Source organism: Lactuca virosa, chromosome 4 (assembly GCF_052849685.1).
Source record: "Lactuca virosa cultivar CGN04683 chromosome 4, Lactuca_virosa_CGN04683_v6, whole genome shotgun sequence".
NCBI classification, from domain to species: domain Eukaryota; kingdom Viridiplantae; phylum Streptophyta; class Magnoliopsida; order Asterales; family Asteraceae; genus Lactuca; species Lactuca virosa.
In genome coordinates, this window is record NC_136429.1 from 186,631,899 (window position 1) to 186,646,299 (window position 14,401).

A 14,401-nucleotide genomic window follows, 5' to 3' on the forward strand; every position below is an offset into this window, starting at 1 on the left:
TAATACTGAGGGTAGATTAGGTTCTTTGTAGTGAGTTTTGAGTTGTAAGTATCTTAAAAACCATCTGTTTTTAATCTTCAAATGGTATAAGAAATGATGATGTTGGGAAAGTTTGATTTGTGTGTTTCAACATGGTATCAGAGCGGTAAGGCTCTTGTTCATCAATCCTGAAGTTTCGTTGGTCATTTGACGTTGTTTCCATGACGATCGTTTGAAAGGTACTTTTCATTTGTTTTTTAATCCTTGTAGTTGTTTCACAGTTGTTTTTCAACTGTGAAAGATTAGGGTTTTTTGTTCTTTAGGGTTTCCGCTTTAATTTCCCTAAAGTGAAACGTTATTTTGTTAAGATCTTGGTACTGCGAGTTTCTTGGTTTGCTTTTGTAGATCTTTGAGACTGTTCGCTGTCTGTGGTGTTTTGTTAACAATACTTGGTTGATCGTCTTAAGATCAAATTGATTAATCCCTCTAATCTGAAATAAATCTCTTGAGGTCGGATTTCATCACCGATAAACTCTTAAAGAGAACGGATTCAGAGAGTCAATTCTTGAACATCTCTGCTAATTGCACTTTGAGGGTTTCTTGTTCATTTCTTTCTTTTTTAGCTGTAGACGTGGGAGATCCTGGTGTCTTGTGTACACCAGTTATTGTTTGTTCAAATTGTTTTTTGTGCACTGTGTTGATTGTCTTGGGCCCCGACATACTGTGGTGACCATCTGGACATTAAGTCGACACAGCTGTCTGTATTCTATCTTGTTTGATTTCTTTGTTATATCTGTTCATCATGACTGGTGAAATACCTGAAGGGAGTGGTACTCCTAAAGATAGTCATGTTGATTTTGATGATCCCTTATATGTTCATCCTTCTGATAATGCTGTAACTTCTATTATAACGATTAAACTAACTGGAAATGAAAACTATCGTTTGTGGCATAGTTTTATGTCTAGTGGTCTTAAGGCTAGGAATAAATTAGGTTTTATGGATGGTACTCTTACTCTTGAAAAAACTGAATCTTCTAAAGCTTCTAAATGGGAGCGTGTTAATGCTGTTGTTTGCAATTGGATTTTAGGGTCAATTTCTAAAACTATATATGCTAGTCATGTATATTGTGATAAAGCTCGTGATATTTGGGATGAGTTGTTTGAAAATTTTAATAAGGCTGATGGGTCTGTAATCTTTAATATTCATCAACAAATTAATACTTTAAAACAAAATGGTTCTTCTCTTTCTGATTATTACAATAAACTTGATTCCTTGTGGAAAGAGTTTGATGGTTTAACTAGTTTAACTGAATGTGTTTGTGAGGCTGCTACTAAGCTTAATGATCATTCTAAGCTGATGACGCTAATGCAGTTTCTAAGTGGTCTTGATGATATTTATAATCAAGTCAAGAGTCACATTCTTTTGATGGAGCCCTTACCTAATGTTAAAACTGCCTTCTCTATTCTTTCTAGAGAAGAGTCTCTTCAAAAGAATGGCTCTTTAAGTTCCACTACCTCCTCAAAACCATAGGTTTCTATTTTTTAATAGTAAAGTTAATGATTTTAAAAGGAGACAAGGTCAAAATAGATTCAAAAATCAGGGGTTACAATGCAAACATTGTAATCTTAAAGGTCATACAATAGAAAGGTGTTATAAATTGATTGGATATCCAAAGGATTTTAAACCTAGGAATGAAATTAATAATCAAAATAAGTCTTTTTCTGTGAATTCTTCTTCTGCTGGATCTAACAGCAGTGTCACGGCTTCTTCTGAGTCTGTACTTGGCAGTGATGCTCACTATCTCACTAGTGAACAATACTCCAAGTTTCTTCGTCCCATTAATGAGAGTTCTACTAGTGATGATGTATCTGCTACTGCAAATATGGCAGGTACATCTATGTTTCAGTTTAGTAATTCTTTTGTTACTTCTAATAATTCTCAAAGTTGGATTGTTGACTCAGGGGCAAATCAACATATGATAGCCTCTGAGTCACAACTTAGAGATGCAGTGGATGTGTCTAGACTGAATCTTCTTGTAAAATATCCTAATGGTTCTTCAGCTCCTATAAACAAAATAGGAAATATTCAGTTGTATTCACATCTCACCTTATCTGATGTGTTTGTTGTTCCAGACTTCAATGTTAACCTTTTATCTGTACATAAACTTCGTAAGGATAGTGGCTGTGAAGTTGTTTTTTCTTAACATAATTGTAAAATTCAAGATTCACTATCAAAGGAGATGGTGGAGAATGGTAGAGAATCTGGGGGATTGTATTTTCTTGACTGTCTTCCCTCAGGTATTCCATCTAATATAACTAATTCTAGGTGTTGTGTCTCTAAACTGACTTGGCATAGTAGACTTGGTCATCCAGCTGACCAAGCTCTAAGTTCTTTAAAAGAAAAATTAAAACTTGGAAATGGGTCCCTTCCTCCTTGTGATGTCTGTCATAAAGCAAAACAGACAAGATAATCCTTTCCACATAGTCAGCATAATTCAACTAAACTAGGTGAATTGATTCACTTAGATGTTTGGGGACCTTATAGACTTGCATCTGTTGAAGGTTTTAAGTATTTTTTAACTATTGTGGATGACTTTACTAGGGTCACTTCGGTTTTTCTTTTAAAATCTAAAATTGAAGTTTTTGATTGTTTTTAATATTTTGTTAATATTCTTCTAAATCAGTTTAATGTTAATATTAAAGTAGTACGTTTAGATAATGGAAATGAATTTGTCAATAATCAAATGAAGTTTTTTTTTTGAACGAGGTGTCATACATCTACACGGGGCTATCTCAGACTCAGCCTTTCTCTTGCGTAGAGGAAAATTTTCTGCACTTCCAATATTGCCATTGCCCACAGAAGGTTGGGACATTGATTTACCAAACAAATTTGATTGACCAGTGTGCCAAATCATCGTTGATTCAACAGCAATAAGCAAATAAGTCAAATCAATGAGGGTCACGTCGTGGTCCATCATATAGTACTCTCTAATGAACTCACTATATGATTCGGGAAGCGACTGAAGAACCAAGTCAACAGCCAACTTCCTTGAGACATCGACACCCAACATTCCCAATCTATCAATATGCAACTTCATATCCAAGACATGAGCACATACAGACTTTCCATCTTTGTGTCCTTTTGTCAATAGGGCTTGAGTGACTTTGAACTTTTCAAGTCTTCGAACACGTGGGTTAGGGAGAACTATTGGAAGAGGTGGAGGAAGTGAAGCATGATTTCTATTTCCACAATCCAATCGTGGAACATCATCTTCAAGTGGAAAACTTTTTCCAACGGATTCGGGAAAACCATAGTTGTTAGACTTTGACATCTACAAAACGGGAGAAATTCAAGTTAGTTGATAAAATCCTCAATATAGCACCCAAATGAAATATTGAGGCTAGGATCCAACACAATATTCTACAATTTGGAAGAGGGATTCCGTAATCCAAATTGCAGAACATTTGAAGGTAGGTAAATGACGATTTACCAATTTCCACCATGAAAAACGAAAAAGAAAATTAGGTTTTAGATTAATTGAAACTCCTAGATCTTTTGAGATTCATTGAACTTTTCAATGACATGTTTAAATCTCGATTATGCCCTTCAAGTTTGTGACTGAGATGCCGAGGATCACAAACAAGGTGTGGATAACCATGCAAATTAGCTTGGTACTCTCGAGGATGTCATCACCTAATCAATGTGTCGGTTAACCACATACGCTCCATTGATCTATGATAATCTACTAGCTACCCATTGTCATCCTTCATTGGTCCCATATTAGTGTGCCGGTTAACCACACACGCTCCACTAACGACCAACAAGGTGCAATGTGCAATTTCATGGATTAACACCAACTCCACATTTTTTCCGAAAGTAACTAAGATTTGGGAATTTATAAAAGTGTTTAGTTACTTCGTATTTATTTATACTTATAATGGAAAGTTTGTGTCCTATCCTACCCGTTCGGCTAACGATCCTCCACTAGTCAAGAGTGCGGTGGGTAAGAGTGGATACCCATTCAATCGCCATTTTATAGGCAATTTCCTTAAACACCCCTTATAGACCAGTTTCGTGAATGAGGCCAACTAACGGTAAGACTGGCATTTACTTATACATATATATAATATTAAACTTTTAATTCTATATAATATAAGGGTGTATTTTACACTTTTAAAATACTATAAGGTTTAATCTATTAATAAATTAGACTTTTAATTTGATTAACTTAAACCATATAATTATGGATTTATTAATTAGCTCTTTTAATTAAACTCTTAATTGAATTAATAAAACCATAAAGGTGTAAATTGAACTTTTCAAAATACTAGGGTCTTAGAATTTAATATTTTAAAATTAATATCTTTTAATTAAATTTTAAATTCCAAAACTTGAGGACAAATTTTGAAACCTTTCAAAATATTAGGGTTTAACTATTTAAATTTCAAAACTAAAACTTTTAAGTTCAAATTTAAATATAAAACCTAAAGGGTGTAAATTGAAACCTTTTAATCTTACTAGGTCAAATATTTGACTAATAATAATCCTATATTATCTATATTTAACCAAATCCATCAATTTTGATAAGGATAACCATTCCAAACTTAAAAAATCGGATTTTGGCAAGAAAAACGAGTTTTGGCAATTATCCTCAACAAAATCTGGCTAGAAAATCGAATTTCCCGGCACCAGAGCCCTGGACTCGTCGAGTCCACAATGTAACTCGTCGAGTAGGACCTACTCGTCGAGTCCATTCATGGACTCGGCAAGTCTGCCTGTCAGAAGGTGAAATTTTCGATTTTCTTGATCTTTGTTGGTTCACTTTTGCATCTATTCACTAGAAAAACGACCTAGGCTCTAATACCACTGATGGGTTATGAGCATTACATCATTACTATGGTGTACAGGCAACCCTAATTGCTTTGATCTAGGTTTTCTACTATGAACACAACAACATTGAATACCAAAGCATAAACCCTAGATCTAACATGCTATTATCGAAATTGACATAAGATTGGGGTTAGAAACTTTACCTTGATTGTTATGTAGCAATAACAATCACAATCCTTCTTGATCTTGACTTCTGAAAGCCTAGTGACTCAAATGTTGCACCTTTAATGGAGTCACAAACACTCAAGCAACAAGATGAATTTAAGAGAGGGAAGATTTTCGGCCCTTAGGGTTTCTTAGAAGCATTGGCCGAAAATCCCTTATTCATGGGGTCTATTTATACTTGTGGCTGCTAGGGTTTTAGGTGGAAACCCTAATGTGACTGCTTAAGCCTTAAGCAGACCATAGACTCCTTCCTTAGAGCCCTTTGGACGAAATCTTATTGGGCTTCCTCATAGATTTCGTCCACTCCACTTTATGGAGTCCATCAGCCCATTTATGCAACTATCAATGATTTGCATAACAATCCCTAATTATTTAATCAGTCTCTTTTGACCACCAAATTAATTTCAAATTAATTTCTGATCAATACTAATTAAATAATATGATTTCCAAATAATATATTAATCTTGTAATATATTAATAAAATCATGTTGAGTACGAATTTATTATTCATATAATAAATTCTACTCTCTCTCCTCTTGTCATCCTTTCAAGTTGCATGAGTGAAGGCAACCCAAAAGAACCATGCTCATAATCGGGTCAAGTACATACCAAAATAGTTATGGGCTTAAACACCTAATCCAACAAAAAATTCAAATGACTTTGGCCCTAGTGATCCTTTTTCCTATGATGTTTTTGACACAAATGAATATGTTAATGATTCTATTAATCTTGATGAGTTGAGAGTAGAATCCCAGTTGGATGGTGTTGATGCAGCCATTAATCTGGATGATGCTAGTTTTAATGAGACTATCAACCGAAGTGGCGAGGTACATGTGCCTCCTACTGGTACTTCTGTTCCTTCTTCCTCAAATGTGTCTGAGGAAAGTAGTCATTCTGTCTTAACTCCTTCTCTAGAGCGGTCTTTAGGCACTTCTAGAACTAGACGTGAGTCACATATGCCAGTTAAGTTTGATGATTATGTTGTTGAAGGAAAATACAAATATGGTATTGAGAGATCTGTTAACTATTCTTGTCTTAATACTGAAACTAAATGTTTTATTTCTAATCTCAATAAAACTATTGAACCCAAAGATTACCAAGAAGCTTTGTCTGATCCAAACTGGGTTAAGGCAATGAATGAAGAAATGGATGCTCTTCATCGTAATCATACTTGGGAAATAACAAAATTACCTAAAAACAGAAAACCGATTGGATGTAAATGGGTGTTCAAAATTAAGTACAAATAAAATGGAGAAGTAGAGAGGTATAAGGCACGTTTATGTCACAACTAGAAAATTTGGCTAGGAAGTTCTATCCTTATGTAAGCATTATCAATAATTGTAACCATGACTTGAAAACATGATGTTTATTCAATAACAACAAAATTCCATCAAACACTCTATACAAACACTTCAAATAGTCAACAAAAGATTGGAAACCCTAAAAATCCCGGTTTAAGTCCAATAAGGACTAGGATTTTCTTATTGGGCCTAATGGACCAATAAGTCTCCAATTTGACTAGTTTGGGCTTAGAACTCGTAATTGGGCTCTAATTCAACCCACTTTCATGAAACTTAACATTTTGGGCCGTAATGGGCCTAAAATCGATTGGTTTACCTTAATGGGTCTTGTGGGGCCATAACAAATCCAATAAGCCCTAATGGGCCATAAAACTCATTCTTTTATGCAAATTGGGCCGTAAACTACCCTAAAGGCCCAATGGGCCGAAAACTTCTTTATGGACCTAATAATTTCGAACCAAGATAAGAAGTGGGTCAAATCAAATTACCTCCTTCCTCCTAGCCCAAATATCGGCCCAACTACATATAAAAAAAGAAAAAAAAAAGAAAAAGGAAATAGGAAGAGTTGACTTTTATGATTGCCACCTCCATATTATACAACAAATAACCATGCATGGTCCAACATACATCCACAATAGTCATTTCAATCCTTTCTCTCCTCTCTCTTCTCTTATTCACGGCCGAAGGAAGGAACACACACACACAAACCATTTCAAAACTCTCTCTAAGTATAACACATTCAAGAACACCCTCCCCTCTCATCAAGAATTTTCGAAGAACTAGAAGCTTTTCAAGGAGGTTTCAACCAAAAAAAATCACATCAAGTTGCACTCTAGTGGTAAGATCTCACAAATCTAAGTGACATACTTTCTTTTAAACTCATTCATCCATCTTACCACCCTAATTTCGTGGTCATGCACTCTAGTGAACCCATCCAAGTTCGAAATCCACACAAGGTGTTGCTAGGACCAAAAATCTTCTTCACATCTTCTTCAAAACCGAAACAACTAAGCAAGGTGAGTTCATACCCCCTTGTTTTCGGTTTTTACTTTTTTTTGGGGGAGAATACAAGTACTATGTGATGATCTATGTGTGTTTGCATGTTATGTGTGATTTCCTTAGTTTTTGGTTGTGATAATGTGTAATACTTGTGATATTTCGAGATCTATAGCAAACAGGGTGAAAGAATCATAAACAAAAACATAATAAACAACATACATCATAGATCTAAGGGTCCTTGAGTTTTTAAAAGTGAAAAACAAAGCCAAAGAACTTTACAAGTGTCATTTTTGCAAAAATTACAAAGATTGGGTGTAAATGGATAATTATCGGTTTTATGAGGGTTATAAGATATATAATTGTATAAAAGCTGATTTTTATAAAAATAATACTTTCCAAAGGGTCAAAAACATATATTTTAGCTTATTGGGCTTTAAATTGGGCCTCACGAGTTTTGGGCCCAAGGTTGCGAAAAAATGAAGTTTTGAGCGGCTGAAATGTAAAACTTAACAAACTATAAGTCTAAAACGTAAATCAACTATTTCAGGGGCTGAAAACGATTTTATTACCAAATTGGACTAAAAATGTAAAGTTTTTGATTTTGGGGTCAAAATTGTAAAACTTACGGGAATTGGGCCAAAAATGTAAAATTTTTACAAATAAAGGCTGGAAATGGCAAATGCAATAGTTTTGGACTGAAATTACTATTCAAATAAAGTTTGGGTGGAAAATGTCAAGAAAAATGGTTTAAGGACCAAAAATGTCAATTTTCATAAAAAAGGACTAAAAGTGCCATTTTTAAAGAAAAAGGGATCAAAATGGTCAATCTAAATGTTTTTGGGCCAAATAAACAATTATGAATGTTTGGGTTAAAAACATCAAGCTTATAACGCATGATTTTAAATATATATATATATATATATATATATATATACATATTTAACTAAAGCTTCGTTATAATTCGAACGTTAAGATATCTTTTTTTTTAATAAACATTTAGGTGCTGTTTGTTTTTTGGAAAAAAGCTCTTCAGACCTCTTATTGCTGCGCGGCGCAGCACACGCGCAACACTTTTCATCTCGCAACTGTTTGTTTTTCAGAAGTCTTCGTATTAAAAAACCTATGCGTGTGCTCTTCTTGGCGCAGCACTTGGTTTGCATCTTCCTACCTCTTCCAACCTCTTCTTCTTCTTTTTTTCTTGATAAAATATTGATTATATATTATTGAAATCTTATTTCACATTTTTTTTCGTTTTTTTTTTGTTTATTCTTGTTGAAATTTTTTTTTCTTTTTTTTATATTGAATAATAATAATTTGTTGATGAAATATCATTATTTTATGCTAAAATATCATTATTTTTTGTTAAAATATCATTATTTTTTGCTGAAATATCATAAATTATTGCCGAAATGTCATACATTATTAAATTTTCGGTATTAAAAAACTATATTCGGATTATAAAATCAGTTTATTTTAATTTTTTAATATCTGCAGCAGTATGCAGATGTTAAAAAAACAAACACGCTTCTTATTACAGTCTGCAGCCGTTTGGTCCACCTCTTCTACTGCAGAGGGCTGCAGAGGTGGTCCGCAGACTTTATGAATTTTTGCTTCAAAAAAACAAACAGCACCTTAGTGAACAACAAATTACCAACAATACGACTTAAACTCGATAAAACATAAGCGATTCAATGGTTGGGCCCTAAAAACCTTCTATTCGTGCTATTGAGCCCTTGTGGCCCAATATCATGATTATTGGGCCCAATATAATTATACATGTTTATTGGGCCTCAGGTGACCCAATTACATGCCTAATGGACCCTCAATGGCTTTTACATGCTATTAGGCCGTAGTGGCCCATTTGCATTGCTAGTAAGGTCCAAATCAATCATAATGTGTGATGAGCTAACGTGTCTGTCGCATACTCGACAGCCTATAATAACATACGTGATCAGTGGGCCCCGTAGTCCTCTTCTCTTCGTCTGTTAGGCTTACCCTTTTATTCAAGTAAACATAAATCAGGTTGTTAAACAAGGTTATTCAATTTCATTGGATTTAGTGAGTAATAACGGGCGACACCAATAAGTGTCGGTCGTAGTCTGTAGTTATAATCAAAGTCTCCTGGAGGGAGAGCGAGAGTTTGTGTATAGATCTATATGGGGGTGACTCCCCCACACCTAAGCTGTTCGCTACAGTTAGACTCGGCCAGTCTACGGTGACAAAATCTTAAATTTAATACCGGCTTTCACTAGAATGCCAAGACAGACGAAATAGTCATTATTATACATGGTTATAACGACTCACATAGAGATCCAAATACCATCTAAGTAATCATGGGAAATCATATTTATTCGTTGTGACGATACAATAATACAAAACGATCATATTATTTATATCGGAAAAATCGGGTTTTCCGGGGGAACAACATTATTCACTTTCACTTTCGATAACTATAATGCAAGAATTCATACTCCTTTTACACGTTTTGAAATCATTCACGCATATACTTATGGATCATCACACCTATTTCGTAAACAATCGTCGTTTCAGAAAATATCGGATTTTCTGGGTTTTACAAACTACACAAAACATTTTCATATCAAATCTGCTTATGAACTCACCAACATTATATATGTTGACCGTTTTCAAAATAACTTGTGTTCTCAGGTAACCGTTAGAATGAAGAATTATCAAGCATGTATCTGAATGTCTTTTATGTGATGTCATTTGAGAAACAATTTATTTTTGGGATTATGTAATGTAAACAATGTACTGGATGTGAACAATGACGGTTGTAAGGTATTAATGCATGGCGATGTTTATGTTGTGTTTCATGTATATTCATTGTGATGATATTTCAATTTAAGTCACACGAGCCCTCAGACGTTTCCGCCGTCTGGTTCGGGGGTGTGACAGTTTAGTTGCTAAAGGATATAATCAAAGAGAAGGAATAGATTTTGAAGAAACGTTTTCTCCTGTTGCAAAAATTGTCACTGTGCGCATTATTATTTCATTATCTGTGCAAAATTCTTGGCCCTTATATCAATTAGATATAAATAATGTGTTTCTTTATGGTGATCTCACGGAAGATGTCTATATGTCTCTTCCACATGGTTATTATTCTGATAATGATGCTAGGGTCTGCAAACTTACTAAGTCTTTATATGGCTTAAAGCAGGCTCCTAGGAAATGGAATGAAAAACTTTGTGCGTCCTTTTTTATGTTTGGTTTTCAGCAAATTATAAGTGACTACTCTCCGTTTGTTAAAAAATTTGAGGGTTCAATAACTGTGTTATTGGTATATGTTGATGATATTATATTGACTGGAAGTAGTGAAACAGAAATTCAAAAGGTCAAAGACTTTATGAAAAGTCAATTTTTAATTAAGGATCTTGGAATTCTTAAATATTTTCTTGGAATAGAGGTGATAAATTTTGATAATGGTTTATGTTTAAACCAGAGAAAAAAATATTGTCTAGAGTTGCTACATGAATATGGAATGCTTGGTTGTAAACCTGTAAATACACTGTTAGAAACAAATTTTATAATAAGTTCAGGTGAAACTGATAAAGGAAATGAATTGTTGAACAATAAGACAGAGTTTCAAAAACTTATTGGTAAGCTTATTTATCTTATAGTTACTAGGCCTGATATATCTTATACAGTTCAGGTGCTTAGTCAATATATGCACAAACCTAGAAAGTCTCATTTGAATGTTGCTTTCATATTGTTAAGGTATTTGAAAAGTAATCCTGGTAAAGGAGTTGCATTTACTAAGTCAAGTGTGTTTGAATTGAAAGGGTTTGTAGATGCAGACTTGGCTAAGTGTTTAGCTACAAGGAAGTCTGTATCAAGTTATATGGTTTATTTTAACAATTGTTTGATTTCTTGGAAGAGTAAGAAACAATCTACTGTTTCTAGATCTTCTACTGAATCAGAGTATAGAGCTCTTGGATCTATTACTTGTGAAATAATTTGGATTTTGAAAATCTTGTTTGAACTGGAGGTAAAACATCTTATTCCAGTTTCTGTTTTTTGTGATAATGACTTAACAATTAAGTTAGCTCTTAATCCTGTATTTCATGAAAGAACGAAACATTTTGAAGTTGATCTGCATTTTGTTAGAGAAAAAATTTCTAATGGTGTGCTAAAATTAGTTAAAATAAGTTCTTCTGTATCAGAATGCAGATATTCTTACTAAATCTTTAAATGTAAAACAACATGATTTTTTAACAAGTAAAATAGGTCTTATTGATGTTTTTAGTAAACAAAAATAAATATTTCGATTGAGGGGGGATGTTGAAAATAAATGAAGTTTGCAATCTCATATTTATTGGCTTAAAATGAAATATAAAATTGATAAAGGGTATTTTATGTTCAATATACATTCTTTTGCTTGTGAAAGTAATTTGCATGGTTAAAGACACGCGGGTTGTGAGTCATTCAGTTCGGGTTAGATTCATATCTGGTTTCTGAAGTATAAAGGAAGAGAGAGAGAGAGAGAGAGAGAGAGAGAGAGAGAGAGATAGAGAGAGAGAGTGTGTGTGTGTGTGTGTGTAGAATAAGTCATTCAGTCGTTTTCAGATCAAAGGAGAAGGGGTTTCTCTCATAGTGTTCTTCATCTTCCCTCTCGGTGTTCATCTGTTTAGTTTAGGGTTTGTATACATTTTCTGTTTAATACTGAGGGTAGATTAGGTTCTTTGTAGTGAGTTTTGAGTTGTAAGTATCTTAAAACCATCTGTTTCTTAATCTTCAAATGGTATAAGAAATGATGATGTTGGGAAAGTTTGATTTGTGTGTTTCAACAGGTTGTGGTGGTGGAAGTGGTGATGGCGATAGTTATTGTGGTGGTGGTAGCGGTGGCTGTATGGATGGTGGTGGTCGTGGTGGATGTGATGGCGGTGGTGGTGGTGGTGATGGATGGTAGTTGTGGTGGTGGTGATGGTGGTGTTGGTAGTGGTTGGTGGCGGTGGTGGATGGTGGCGGTGGAAGCGATGGCGGTAGTGGTGGAGGTAGTGATGGAGATGGTGTTAGTGGTTGTGGCAGTGAATGGTGGTAGCGGTGGGTAGTGGTGGAGGGTGGTGGAGGTGGTGGATAGAGGTTGCAGTGGTGGTGGAGGTTGTGGGCTTGTGGTGGAGGTGGTGGCGGTGGTGACGGGTGGTGGCGGCAGGTTATCATATGTAATGTTAGAAATGAAAAAGGCAATATGATAATCTTCAACATTACCGCTTGAAGAAATTCTAACCCTCTTATCTTTTGGATGGAATTTGTTTTCCATCAATAGAAGGAAAGTTAGACTCATTTAGGAATCCAATTCCTTTTGAAATATTGAACCAAACATAGGAAGGTGTTGGAATTAAATTTCAAGTCCTAATTCCAACAGATTCCAGCGAACAAACCTAAGTTTACTACTCTTATTAAACAACCCAAAACAGAATCGTGACACAATAAAATTGATCATAATGACTTTTTTTGGTTTTCTAATTCTGAAAATCGTGTCTTTTCTATACTTCTAAATTGATCAAGACACTTCTTCTATAAAGAAGATTGATTGAGCAAGTTCTTCACTACATCAACACACTTCTTTTACACTTCTTTTATAAAGAAGCTTGAGCAAGTTCTCCCACAATATTCACATTCCACCATCAAACTATTTGTGCAAAAATATTCATCGCAAGAATACAAAAAAACGTGTGATCCGAATTCTCATCGGACCACCGACATATAGTGCATAAAAGAGTCCAATTCAATCCCCAACCAATCAAAATTAGCCTTTTCGAAAGTTTATTTTGCTTCAATCTCCAAGCCAAAACATTCACCTTGATGGACACAAGATTGTTCCATCAAGTAGGAGATCCTTCCACAATTAAAGTACACTATCTATTAAACGCTTTGCAAAAGTAATTGTGTACTTCCCAATAGCTTCTAAATCCTACCTCCATCTGTCACATTGTTAGGATAACACGTCATTCTGTAATAAAACATGCAACCCAATCCATTCATCTGATTTGACATCCCCTCTAGGTACACAACACAAGCACAAAGTCCACAAATCAAGCGGGAAACGATCATGAACCGAAACATTTTTGTTTGGATCAAGGCAGTAAACTCTAGGAAACGGATTTTTGAAAGCAAGTTTTCCAACCAAATATCGTCTCGGGATCTAATATTTCTATCATCACCCACTTTTTCAAGCAAAAAGAATCGATATTAATACATTTTTCATCACTTGTTTTTCCAAACGAAAACTACTCGCCCAAGGCACCACATAAGAAGTAGGATCATTTGAACTCCAATGACCATAAACCCACAAGTCTTCATGATTATTAAGGAAACGATACTTCCACTTAAACAAGAGAGGTCTATTAAAGGTACAAACTCCCCACTCCAAGACCTTCTTCCTCTTCTTTAATTGACATAACCTTCTTCCACTTGATCCAAGTACGCTTTCCATCGCCCAACTCGCCACCCACAAAAAAAAAAAAAAAAAAAAAAAAAAAAAAAAGTGCTTCTAAACAATTGATGATTGTTTACAGACACAAACTTAAATTGACTTTATTAACAAAATTGACTAGTAACTATTAGTGTCTTATTGTTTGGTGTACCGATAAATTGTAGATTACAATGGGTTAATTGTTAACTCAAAAAATTGCACAATATGAACATAGTTCAAGCAATATTCTGTTTTTAACCATTTATAACCCAATCATTTTACACTGCTTTATTAAATGTTAACCATTTAATGTAGGCCACTGATTCTTCTTCCACATGAGGATTTTGATAAATTCACTGAAACTATAAGGGTATTGACAACTATACCCTTATTCAAATTTATAATGTATTTTCTTGTTTTATGGATCCTAATTATTGGTGAGCCAATTCCGCCCAATTATAACAAAAGACATTCCATAGATAGTTTTTACCCCTTGTTTTTCTCATTGGTGCTTATTTAAACCATCATATTTTTCCTTTTTGACATTTCACCCCTCATTTTAATTTTTTTTTCTTTCTGTAGTCATTTTTTTTAACAAACAGCACTTATTTTTAAAGAGTTTATAAACACACT

The 14,401-nt window shown here is 34.4% G+C and overlaps 1 protein-coding gene across 1 annotated transcript; it reads left to right on the forward strand.

Annotated features, from left to right (window-relative positions):
• The first annotated feature begins 781 nt into the window (after positions 1–781).
• LOC145105428 (uncharacterized) lies at positions 782–12,394 on the forward strand. The gene is made up of 12 exons (XM_079042532.1): positions 782–1,458; positions 1,550–2,148; positions 2,203–2,277; positions 5,783–6,250; positions 10,386–10,474; positions 10,571–10,687; positions 10,796–11,005; positions 11,231–11,410; positions 11,517–11,591; positions 11,701–11,787; positions 12,144–12,248; positions 12,293–12,394. Exons 1-12 carry the CDS (start codon positions 782–784, stop codon positions 12,392–12,394), a joined length of 2,784 nt encoding a protein of 927 aa, XP_078898658.1.
• The last annotated feature ends 2,007 nt before the right edge of the window (positions 12,395–14,401 follow it).

Excerpts from the sequence above, each read along its gene's own strand:
- LOC145105428 (XM_079042532.1), top strand. The coding sequence starts at position 782 with ATGACTGGTGAAATACCTGAAGGGAGTGGTACTCCTAAAGATAGTCAT. Across the intron at positions 2,278-5,782 it reads TCTTGACTGTCTTCCCTCAG|AATCCCAGTTGGATGGTGTT; the intron begins GTATTCCATCTA and ends AGTTGAGAGTAG. Across the intron at positions 11,411-11,516 it reads TTAAGTTAGCTCTTAATCCT|AATGCAGATATTCTTACTAA; the intron begins GTATTTCATGAA and ends CTTCTGTATCAG.